This window comes from Diadema antillarum, unplaced genomic scaffold (assembly GCF_040938485.1).
Source record: "Diadema antillarum isolate AM-2024a unplaced genomic scaffold, OU_Dant_1.0 seq00000367_RagTag, whole genome shotgun sequence".
NCBI lineage: Eukaryota > Metazoa > Echinodermata > Echinoidea > Diadematoida > Diadematidae > Diadema > Diadema antillarum.
In genome coordinates this window covers 65388-78517 of record NW_027271368.1, presented here as the reverse complement: position 1 = coordinate 78517, position 13130 = coordinate 65388, and the positions used below count along the sequence as shown (strand labels likewise).

General features: G+C 38.9%; 1 protein-coding gene across 1 annotated transcript in view; it reads right to left on the bottom strand.

Moving 5' to 3' along the window:
- Positions 1-12807, bottom strand: part of LOC139731213 (SWI/SNF-related matrix-associated actin-dependent regulator of chromatin subfamily D member 1-like) — a 167645-nt gene extending 154838 nt beyond the window's left edge. Inside the window, exons 1-2 of the mRNA XM_071642096.1 lie at positions 12677-12807; positions 9632-9800 (exon numbers count right to left, since the gene is read on the bottom strand). Of these exons, the coding sequence (XP_071498197.1) occupies positions 9632-9800; positions 12677-12786 (279 nt within the window). The 5' untranslated portion in view covers positions 12787-12807. The remainder of the gene's footprint in view (positions 1-9631; positions 9801-12676) is intronic.
- Between the last annotated feature and the right edge of the window lie 323 nt (positions 12808-13130).

Sequence of the window (13130 nt, the reverse complement as noted above, 5' to 3'; positions counted from 1 at the left end):
ACAATTAGAATGGCAATTTACAACATAACATCCTGTCTCCATTGGAACTATACTACTTGCACATACACTGTACACCTATAAGTACTATGTAAAAGACAGGGGGATAGCATCTGCAAATATTCTTCAATATTTCAATTACTCTTTAATGGCAAATGGCATGCTACCATTTTGGCATTAACCTATTATTTGTAAGATCTTGTCTACTGCATGTCTAAACAGAGAAAAGTCCACACACATGTATATAAGACCCCACATCTTTTGTCTAGAGAAGAATTCTCCATACAATGTTTCTACCCTCCCCCCCCCCTTTTTTTTTCTTCCTGTCTGGGTATAAGACACAATAACACAGCACATAACCACAAGCTTCATCAAACGATAATTCTGGACCTTGAGACACACAATGACCTTAACTCCACTCCCTCCCAACAATGACAACAAAAATCAAACAGACAAAAAAACAAAGAAAACAATCAACAACAAAAAAATCCACACGCACACACACACACACACACACACACACACACGAGCATAATAGAATAATAGGCCTGAACTGCTTCCAAGTAGTTATTGCTATTGTAAGTGACATTAATGACTGTATTTTTTTTCTATCTTGCTACATTGATAATAGCAACAAAAGAAAAAGAAAAGAAAGATCTGATTCTCTGATATATTCTTTGTCCCTGTTACTGTATTACTTCTTTTCATTTCCTCAATCTGCAGATTGGGGGCGGGGCTCTCTTCCTGGCCAAAGTTGTTAGTTCCGATCTCTTGCAATCATTTCTTTGCTTTATTTTTTGCAAGCAAATATTGTTCTAGGAGTTGTGTGAGCCCATTTTCTTCTATTTGTCCCCGTCTCCCGCACTCAAGCACATTCTCAGGTGAGGCTCACATGAACAAGCCGCGACCCAAATATCGGCCTAATTACCGGCCTAGTTTCTATATTTTGTGTATCTCTCTCTCTCAATCTCTCTTTTATTCCCTGCCACTGAATGGCTTCGTGAAATGGAAAAAGGGGGGAAAGTCCACAATCCCGCGCCAGTTTGTGTAATGATCTGTGCCCGCTCACAGTTTAGACGACCCCACTACGCATCAATGCACGAACCAACCTTCCCCTCCCCCCCCCCCCCCCCTTTGATCTGGGCTATATAAACATAGCACCTCTGTCTTTCAAACTATGTTGATCTGTTTGTGTAAACCCAATTATTTTTATTGACAAGTTTTTCCTTGACACAATTTCGGGCGCTGAGGAGGGAAAAAAAGTAGAGCAGTGATTCAGACGTGATGTAAGCTTTTGTCGTTGAGCCCTCGCCGTATCTACTCCTGAGCAATTCAGTTTGACCTACTTGTGCTTGTTGCTCATGCTCTCCAGAATATTTCATGCGAGGGTAGATTCTGATAGAGTTGCTGTCATGTCTTCTGTGAGCCATGGGCAAATATATTTTCAACATAACAGTAGGCCTACGCAATGCCTTATCGATTTCCAATAAAATCAGAAATTTTTCAAAAAACTTGCAATCCATGTCTCAAATGTTCTGAAGCAGCAACTTGAAAATAAACTTGTCCTATTGCAGTTCATTGGTTGCCTTCCCCCCCCCCCCCACCCTTTTTTCTCTCTCGCACACATCAGCACTGCTTTAATGACCACAGCATTTGGATATACTATACAGTGTAGCTCAGGGATTTACAGGAAGACATTATAGTTGGTAATCATTCCATTGTCTTCATATCTGGTTACATAGTCCTAACACTCAATGTCACTTACATGGTTCAGATGTAAATTAATAATATCATGATGATAAGGATTTTGATACAAGATCCATTTACACGGCAGTCAGGATGTATCAGCAATGAAAGCAAACCATGATATACAAATAAGTCCTGGAAAACTCTTGTCATATCTGTCCCTGAAAATATATGGAAAATATATCAATTTCATTTACAGGGGAACACAAAGTGTTTTCTTCTACATTTCATAATGAACACAAAGAGAAAACTTACAAAAGTACAACTTCACATCACTTTCCCCCTTCAAATACATAGATTTCTCTGCTGGGAATCTTTTAATACTACTATCCACTAAAATCTGAACAGGGATTAAGCGTTTCATGCGATGAAACATTCATCACATTAATAACCTGACGTGAAATCGAAATCAAGATAAAGCGGAGAAGCTCCTTTAAACACAGAATGACATCACAAGCCAAAGTACAGAGTCATTAACCTGTTCTGGGGCAATCAGACTGCGGAGATAAATCAACATCACGCAGCTCATGCTTCATATTTGTCTGTCCTGTCGGTTCATGGCTGTGCATGAAAATTTCCAAAAATCAAACAAACGAAAAAGCAATGACTCTACAAAAGCGTCTTGCACCTATGATGCATCAAAGGATGTGAAGATATAGCATCAGGTTGAGGATTCCATGTTTATTTAGTCATTTCCATGGCTGGATTGGGCATCTCATTCGGAGAAAGATAAGTTTTGTAATGAAATTACTGATTCATATGGTTTAGGGTTCAAAACCTACATTAGTGATAATCACATGAAGGAACTTTGGGCAAAGAGTACAAGTGTTAAAGAGAAATATGGAAAAAAACAGCAATTATATAATGTTTAAAGGGAGATAGGGCACATTACACAAACATCAGAAAAGTATATAGCCAGTGATGGGTACAGGTAGCTCTGCATGAAGGAATTCTTTTTCAACATCTCCTTCCATTCTTTTTCTCTTCACCGAGTTCATCATCACCATCAACCTCATCTTCCACACTCTTCTTCTTCATCTTTGCTCCCTAGCCATCACACCAGGCCTCCTCTCTCCCCTCTATGTTACGTTCTTGGTCTATTTTGCCTATTTCTTCACCATACCCTTTTTTTCTGAGAGTTTTTCTTCTCAGCCTAAAAGTTCTTTCTTCTCCTTTTTCACTCTTTTTTTTGTCTTACCCCTCTCAATTATCTCTCGCCTTCCCTCGTCATTTTCACACGGCTCCGTTGAAGAGATCTCTTATCACTCTGTGATAACCGAGATTAAACTGATACATCCAAAACATGGCACACAAATCACACTCCTCCCCCTCCCTCAACATAAAAAGGAGGGGAAGTTATGTTAGATTGTCCAATGGATATCTCCAACTATTCATACAGAAACACACAAAAAAGTTTTGTTTCTCTAAAAAAAAACAGAGGTTTGCCAAAAGGACTTCCCACCTCTCATCCCGAGTGTCCTGCACAGGAGTCGTCAGACAATCCCGTCTCCCAGCTCGCTATTGGAGGATCCGCGCGCACATCAGTGACGGGTGGGGGACGAAAAGTAGAGCAGCATCAAGCCCTTGACCTATTTTGTCAGTGGGATGGGATTGTGCCTGATCGAATAACCGCATTGAAGAGCTATTCTCTTCCTCGCTCCCCTCCCCCCCCCCCTTCACCTCGCTGCGTGCCAATGATATTTCCTTTCAACGGAGCAAGATGACCCACAAATGAGATAACATTATCCAATCATAACGTAAATCTTATTGGGCTAATAACAAAGAAATAAGATCAATGCCAAACTGCAAAGAGAAATCCCACCACCCACCTCTGCGCAGCAAGGAAACTTGGCCATGACAATTCCAATCGGGTCAGTCATGCCTTGGGTGGATTTTTTTTTTTCATTTGTTTTGGGTGTTTTTGGGTGTTTTCTTGTTTTCTTTTCACTGCAATAATACAGACACCTGAACACAACTATTTGTTTGAAGTAACAGCTGCAATGTTTTGCTTTCCTCGGTATACTTATCATTTCTTATTCCTTCTTATTCTTTGTCGAGTGTCAGGGACACACACAAAAAAGAAATATTGTATCTGGGTCATTTCACTGTGATGCATGATGATGAAATATTTGAACCGTAAGTCAAGTAGGCCCAAGGAGCTGCTTTGAATGAAATCATACCTGGTGATAAAATCTCATCTTCCAAATCAACATGTGGAAGCCACAAAATTCCCCTTCCTCTCGACTGACCAAAAATCTTGACATCATGACAACTCGAGGCATCACTCAGGAAGTTGCTAGGCAACTGCATCAAAAGCCATCAGAAATAGCGGAAGAGAAATTGCTCACTGGAATGCAATTGTTTGTGGACTTCATGTGAAGCTGTCATGATCTGCAGTGAGAACCCTCAACACAGAAAATTTTGCAATGATTGTCAAAGGACTTTCACTTCATATTCAATTACACTTCCTGCAGCCTTTCATACAATGCTTAATGTTGCAGTGAACAAGCCAAGGTCATTACCATTTGTGTAGCAGCCACTGCTGTACAGCTATAGGCATCTGAGCCATTTGGGCATATACTTTACGACAGCAAAAATCATGTTAGGTGCATTAACGTTGCAAGTTTTCAGAGCAGTTTCCTTTTATAGTATTGAAAATTTACTATCACCCTCATCAACCACAGCTACATGTAAGAACTTCTTGTGGACCTGGCAGCCCTTATTTCTAATGAATACTAAATTACCTGAATTACCTACGATGATGCCCAGTAAGTTGAAGACAAGTAACAACGTCCATTAAGGAATTACTTTGTCTTTGATAATGTCATTGTCAATGAGAGTGAAAGATACAGCATACACTGTATGTTAGATAGTTGAGGTGTGTCAGTACAAATCAGTAGCAAATTGGCAAACTCCAATTTATGGGTCATAAGTCTATTGCTAGTCACCTGGGGTGAACCATGAAGAATCAGCATCAATCACCAATTTTTCTAGTCAAGTTGTACGGACCACTATTCACAGTCACCCCCAAATTCACAACATAGTACACGGCAGATGTTAACCCAATGTTAGAGGGTTAACTGGTAAGGCAATTAACCCGTTGAGGACAAGTCCAGAGTATACTCAAGCAGGGGTCTAGATGGGAAATGCGTGTTGTAGCAAAATTAGCCCGTCCTCAACGGGTTAACCTAACTTCACCAAGATGTTCACAAAATCACTTGCTTCCCCCCCCCCCCCCCAAAAAAAAAAAAAAAAAATGATAAACTCAAAAGTCCCCTTTCTTTTGGTAAGATTTGCATTATATGTTCATAATGTTACACACTGGTTCACTCTTATATTTCCTTTGTTTGTCTTTTCATGTGAAAGTAAGTGTACCTAGTTCCCGTTCTCTCCTAGAAAATGCTCTGGCAAGATAAGTTCAAGTTCAAGTTTATTTAATATTTCAAATTTGTCCAAAACAGATGAGAATACAAAAAGTGCTACAGCAGGAATCACTGATATGATACAAAGGTAAAAAAAAAAACATACTCAAAGCTGTTAGGAGAAAACAGGATAATATCAAATGTGGGGCACAAAGGCCTATGATCAATTGCTTATCACAAGAAATTCTAAAAAATGCACTTCAAGTATATTATATGCACACTTGAGTCTACAAAAATGGAGCGAGTCAACATTCAAAGGTCAGAGAAAACCTAAAACATGCCACCTGTCACTAAACGTGTGTGACGGAGTCCTATATAGTAGTAATGAGTGTCAAGGGAGCATGGGTGGTGGTTCTTATCTGGCGATGGGAGATAACTTCTCACCTTCGGAGCGACACAGGTGAAGAGAAGTCGCGAGGCGGCGGCGACTGGCCGAGAAATCTCCAGATACGATTTTGATAAGGCACACAAAAAATGAGGCTAATTGATGTATTAGGGGGGAGAGAAGACATGAACGGTCTCAAGCTCGCTGATTAACTGCACTCAGAGAGAATACAAATGTGGATAGTCATAAATTTCAGTCTGACAAAGAAAATCAGATAGGCATTTAGATAATTCAAAGACGTGCCGGATCTCCAAAGATGTCAAATTGAAATCACACTCGCTATTAATTCTCAACAAAAGCTCTTTCTGTGAAACTCAAATCATTCAATAATTTGACAGATGAAAGGTTATTAGGTAAAAGGGAAATTCAACAGTAAGGAGTTTCACATGGCAGTTTACGAGTGAGATTTGGATCATGATTCACACATTAATATTTGGATCACCATCCAAATCTCATTAATTTGTTGTGTGAGCACCAGGCAAGCCAAAAAACTGGGATTCAATTCACAATTTGGACCACTATCCAAATCTTACTGTTTGTGAGATTTTTCCCAAATTACCAGGGTGATAGCTCCGAGCCATGTCCTGTCAGAGCAGTGATTTGAACATTGGTGTTTTTATGCCCACAATGCATCAGCTGCTATCCCTGGGGGCTGGGGCTGTTAATGATGATGATGGTGATGATGATGATGATGATGATGATGATGATGACAATGATGATGGTGGTGATGATGGTGATGATGATGATGATGATGATGATGATGATGACAATGATGATGATGATGATGATGATGATGATGATGATGATGATGTGTGTGTGTATGTGTCCAGGCCTGGGCCTGAGTTGAGTGTGCTGTGATGCATTTAAACAAACATGACACATGTAATCATGCTACATGTTGGGTAGCTACAGTAGCTCTGGGCCAGGCTCAGGTAACAGGCATTCTACTCTAGTGGGTTAGTGAGACTTTTGGTCATTGTGTGAACGGCTGCCACAAAAATATTGATGATTCGATCACAATTATTAAGTAGAATTTTAGTCTTGTTTGAACGGTGAGCTGAAAAGTGAGATTTAAATCACAATTTGTATCATGATCTAAATGTCACTCCTTCTGCTGCAAGAACGCACCTTCTTTGACTTTACAGGTATCCCCGACTCTCTGATAACCATGTACACCTGCCATTATGACTTATCTACAAATGACGACTTGTGAATGACATTTGTGCAGGATGGTTTTGCCTAGGAGTGTTTTGGCTAGAAAAGACAGTATCACTGAAGTATAGTGTTTTTCACAAATCTCTTACTTTCTGTCAGGCAGCTTGCCCAAAGGACAATCCTGAACCACATATAACTTGATTTTACACACAAACAATCTACAAACACACTCAAATTTCAGAAAAACAAAATTGACTAGATGTAGAGAAGTTATGAAGTGTTAAAATTCAATTTTTGAGAAACAGTTCTTGAACAGTAGATATCAATATGCAAAAGGGTGAGCTAATGTCATCACCTCACACTTTTTCAATGATTAAAGGCATAATTTACCATTTGCAGATGAAACAAAAACCCAGCATTAGTGCTTCAAAATAGTTCTAAAATGTGAGTTTGGGACAGAAATAGCCAATGAAAAAATTTGAACCAGTATAATCGATGTTAAGTATTGTTAAATATACAAAATGTGAATAATAGTTTTAATAAAAATGTTTCCAGACTAAACTGTCTACAGTTATGGTTTGATGAGAAAAATAGTAGTATCTCCTTATGCTTTAGGCTTTACAGCAAAAATTTATATGATAGGATGTTTTGTGATACAACTGACCAACACATATACATCATAAGTGATATCTTAAACATTTCTTAAATCACTGCTCCGGAAGGTAAACAAGACCTTTAAAAGTCCAATCGTAAATTGAAGGTTCTCGTTTCTGGGTATTATAACTAAAAGACAACAATATGCTTCTTTTTTTTATGACACACTGCATGGTAATTTGCTGATGTGGGGTTTTGACCTTCGCAAAGAACACAGCATAGGTCACGTATACCAAGAAACAGATGCGAATCTCGCCAACAGATATTTCTGGCCGCATCCAATAGCCTTATTGTATAAAGAATAAAATTTAAAACAATTTTTATGAGGTCAAACTTCACACTGTCTGCTTCCTCTTCACACTATGTCTGTTGTATTTTAATGATTGTGGACCAGGGGAGATGGACTCAGATCTGGTCAGACTATTATTTTTTTTTTTTTCAGCATTCTATAGGGACGTTTGACTGCAGTAATCACTTCTGGTTTTCTCTACGTGTTTGCAAGGTCATTAAGTGTAGCTGTATCTGTTGTATATCTGCTGTATATTGTGAAGCTAAACAAACTCCATACAAATGGCATAATACCAAACCAACAGAAAAAGAATCAACGCTGATCTTCTCACGCGCACATACAAACAGACAAAACCCATGGAGCGCCAAGTGTCACAAGGAATATTTCTTTATGAAATTGGTCATTTCGTGGACAAAATGACCGTTTCGTTGACGAAATTATCATTTTGTAGACAAAATGTTGTCATTTCGTTACAAAATAATCATTTCATCCATGAAATGACCAATTTCGTAAAGAAATATTCCATGTGACACTTGGCGCTCCATGGTTTTTGTCCATGGTTTAAACCACGGTTTCATTTGTACCACCTTCCTGAATTCGGGTCTACAAGTTTAACTTAATTCAAACTGAAACTGCATCAAATTCTATATCGACATACAATGTTAAGACATAATCCCCCTAATCCTTATTGTGTCACCATGGCCTTCCTGTTGGACTGAGTCACATTGCTACACCTAAGTGGGCTTGCTAACTTTACAACTACATGTGGATGGCTTACTGAATGCTGATGAATTACAGAAAACTTGGTATTAAAGTTTAAGAGCTAAGTGCCTAAGCACTCACAGAGTTAAGTGGAAAAGGGCACAACCAAACTAGGACTTTTAGACTTTTAGCACTTTTCTTTTTATCGGCACATCCGTATCATAACAAATCAAACGATTTATGGCATAAAAGTCAGCCCAAGACTTCACTTTCTATACATCAATATTTTCCCAAACTTTTCTTTCAGGGTTTGTTTTCTCAATCAAGATAACCATTGCTCTGTTTAAAAAGAAAAGAAAAGAAAAGAAAAGAAAAGAAAAGAAAGGAGAACAAAGGAGCAAGGGTCGATAAACTTGAGGTTACAGGTTGGAGAAGCTTGATGCTGTGTTATTTTGAGGAAAGTTCCCTTATTTCAAACGCCGCGGACATTGACCCTGTTGAAAGGAAAGAATAACGGGGATAATATCTATCAAGGGGGTTGCGAGATCTTAAACCTGCGAGCAAGAAGTTGACGTTTGACCTGCTCCTTTGCATGACAACAATTGAGATCAAAAGAGGAAACAGGTAGTTAAGTTCTCAGGAAATCATCCATTTTCAGACTATTTTCCTCATATTTTTTTTTCGGCCCCTTCCTGCTAGCCTTAAGCGGCCCCCACTGGCCACTCTTTCACACCTTGCATTCGGTCTGTTTGCGTAGGTGAGACAGCAAATCTTAGCTGCTTTCTGAAGTGCAATAGCCATCCCGTACACAAGGCCGTACATACAGCCTTGTTCTTAGCAAGTCATGCTGCTATGATTATTACGCGCACAACTTGAGATGGCTCAGTGAGCTGCAGAAGATCACAACACTCTATCTTCAGAAAGCAAGAGCAGATGGGTATCGAGGAGCATTTATGATGATGATAACAACATAGTGAGTTAAATGCACTAATATCACTTTGTAAACCAACCTGTGTTAGAGGATAGATGGTAGGGTGGATAGTTTCCCTGAGGTACACACACATTTATGTAAACAAAAGTCATCTCATGCGGGTGAAAGAAGATGAAAATGTATCTCCCATCTTCATTAATGACACACACACCAAACAACAACAATCAATTACATGTCCCTAGATAGCTTGCTTAACACGAGAAAAACAGAAAATGAATCAAGCGGGTGGCTATTCAAATCAGGCTCAACGCTTTTCATGAGGTGAAATGGAGGAGAGGGATTGAACATACCTTGACTGGCCGTTTCAGCGCTTCCTGAATGTCCAGCCGCTTGCGCATAATGGTGGCATCCAGTTTGCGCTCAAAGGCCAGGAGGTCCATGTACGCTTGGGACTCCGGCACGAGGTCCCGGATTCTCTGCGGTAGCACCTTGTCGGCCATCTTCTTTTTCTTCCTGCTGCTTGGATGGAGAGAAGGAGAGGAAGAGTGTGCGGCCAGAAGAAGAGATGCGAATGGAGAAATAACAAAAAGAAGATTCAATCAGTGCTGGCAAATGTAGTGATGGTTAATGGAGGTGGACAACAATTGAAACAAGCTAATCTGATAATATGAGATGGTTTAGAATGAATTTGTCTTTGATATCAAATAAGAAATTGGAACTGCGGATAAAGTGAAGGAGGGTCTCTTAGTGACAATCAGAGATATGATGGATCTAAGAAAAGTGTCAATCTAGATCTTTCATGATTTTACGAAGGTACAGAGTTAGTAGATTTTGTTTATTAGTTATGTTGCATTTTTTCATTTTCCTTCAAAGTCTAAACATTCACGGAATGTTGAAGTTCTGAACAACTGTAACTTGCTCAATTGCACTTTCTTTACAAAAGACAGCATATAATGTGTGTCATCATGCCACACTTTATTGTTGCAAAGACTCAAATTTAGAACAACCTTGTTTCAAGACAGCTTCATTAAATCTCCTCTATCCCATTTCCAATTCTTCACTATATATAGGTAAGTCTTATGTTTTGTTGTTGTTGTTTTTTTATTTACTTGACGCCTTACATATGTTAATAATTTTTATCTCATTTCCTATTCTCCACTATATATAAAGTCTTTGGGTTTTTTTGTGTTTTTTTTTTACTTGAAGCCTTACATATAATAATTTTCTGTGGGCCCTTCTGTGTTGCGACAGTCCTAGAGACATTACAACTGTAGCTAAAAATGTTTACATTTTGAACATTCTGAGCTGCATCATGATTCGGTATGCTACTAAGCTCTCTGATACTGTGTACAATTGAAGAGTTTTAATGCAAAATGAGCCAAGTGCCATTTTTAAACATTTCAAAGTAAGTCCATCATCAGATAGAGCAAAATTAAACCTTTCCAGTAATACCTCACTTGTGACATAATAAAGAATATTCTAGAAGTTATGATTAGAAATATCCTGTATTTTTAAAATCATTTCTTCATTTTTTAGCAGCTTTAATCACAAATATCTCAACTTAACAAGAATGGAGTTAGCTCGTTTTGTGATAAAACTCTTCAATTATAAAAACGAAGCTACATCGAAATGGGGTTGAAAACATGGCCAAGTGCTTCAAAAAAGTGAAGTCTGTGAGTGGTTTGATCCATCACACTCAACATCTCATGGACAATCACGTCAGAACTAACCAATCAAGAAATGTTTATAACCATGCTTGCATTTGTTCACATATCATCTTGGTAGTGACCGCATGATCTCAAAACTCTCGCATGCTGAATTGTATTTTTATGCATTTGGACATCATCCCACTGCTACAAATACAACTGTAAGTCAGCAAAGTTCGATGCTTTCTGAAATCGAGCCATTATGAGTGTTTATCTTCATGCAATCATCTTGGTAGTGAATCAACCATCAAAAACTTCACCAAAATAGGTTATCTATCAAGAACAGTTTCTTTATTCAAAATCCTATTGGAGTACTCGTTTCTAGAAAATGTAGCATAAAGCGTTCTTAACACAGAAAAAGTTATATTGTATCTTCAAACTTGTACGATTCCTACCATTAATGCCATTGACAGTCACTTTGGAAAAACAAAAGTAACAAGTGAACATGACCTTTGCCAAACTGCTAGCCTTTTGCACTTCTAAGCAAATTTCTGGGCCTCCCAATTTCAGCAAAGTGGATAATGAATGCATATGTATGGTTACGATTCAATGAGGCAAATCGAATAACAAATGCAGCATAGTTAAACTGGAACGGTTCACAAACTTTCCATTTATCTAAGTTCTTGGAATTGCTCTACGGCCCTTTAAGAATGCCAATTGTAATCATGTTTTACTATCTACACAAAGTTGTAAGTATTAAAGATACGCTAGATGACTTGACTTACACCTTGTCAACTGGAACAAGTCCATTCTTCAAAGGGGGTGGGAGGGGTCATTATCAGTTCAATCAGAGGGTAGACAATAACATCTGTTGACATTGTTTTCATAACTTGATCTTTTTTTCATCAAATTGAAAACTGGTTTCATAAGTAGTACAAAGAATGATAAATTATCAAACAAAAGACATACAATCATCTGAAGCATTTCTTTCTTAGCTTCTCTGCCATGCAGCTTCTAGCTTGCCTAAAACTGAAGGAAACATGTGATGACTAAAGGAGAATGAAAAACCTGCTGTAATGAGATTCCATAGAGAGAGATCTACTTCCACCCAAGTGAACCCATTTTGTGTTCCAGATCCAAGAGATTTTTAGAATGTCCTGTTGATTTTGCTCCGGATTGTGCTGAAGGGCCGTGTGTGGTGGTGGTGTGAATGGTGGTGATGGTTGTGGTGGTGCATGCATGCTTCTGCAGTCTGGCTATCGTCCCCGTTGGTTTTGTTTGGGATCGTTTTGGAACATGAGTTGAACAACGTTTACAGTAAAGTTTATAATTCCAGATGAACCAATGTCTCAGATTGAAAACCAGTCACCAGCCAGGACTTCACAAACTGACCATCTCACTGACCAAGAAGCCCTGACTTAAAATGGTCAACCACTACACATGACGACACACAAAAAAAAAACACAAGACAAAACATATCATGTGAAGAGTTTGATCTTGAAATGGGTTAAGCTCCTTTTTTAAAGAATAAAGTCCATCCATCATAAAATTGAGCAAAGTAAAACCTTTCCAATGATACCTCACTTGTTACATAACAGGCAATATTCTGGAAGTTCTGACTGAATACTTCTCATATTTTCTTATCATTTTTGCTGTTTTTTAGCAGCTTTAATTGCAAATATTAACCTGCATGGAGTTCACACACTTTGCGATTGAACTCTTCACATTCTCTTGGTGGGTCTCACATACCTCTGTGACTTCTTCTGGGCCTCCGATTGGGCGTGGCGCTTACGTGACTGGTCCATACCCTGGTTCATACCCCTCATCCCAGCATAGGGGGGCGGCATACCGGCCCCCATTCTTTGGGCGGAGCCTCCTGGCCTCTGTCATGGGAACAAGGTGGGCAGAGAGGAAGAGGGGAGAGTAAGGAGAAGAGAAGAAGAAGGCCAGGCAGATAGTGGAGAGGTGGTGGAATGTGATGAGGGACAGAGGGATGAGAAAATGGAAAAAAGAAAATATAAATCATTTACATTTAATTCTGTCGTTGTCACAGTCAAGGGGCAATAAAAGTAATCAAATTCCAATGGATGCATCAGGGTAATACAGTCACATCTGTCTATCGTGCGGCAACCCAAGGGAGAAAAAAAAGTGGCCATTATAGACAGGTGGCCACTATAGACAAGTTCTTTAACACGCTTTTTCT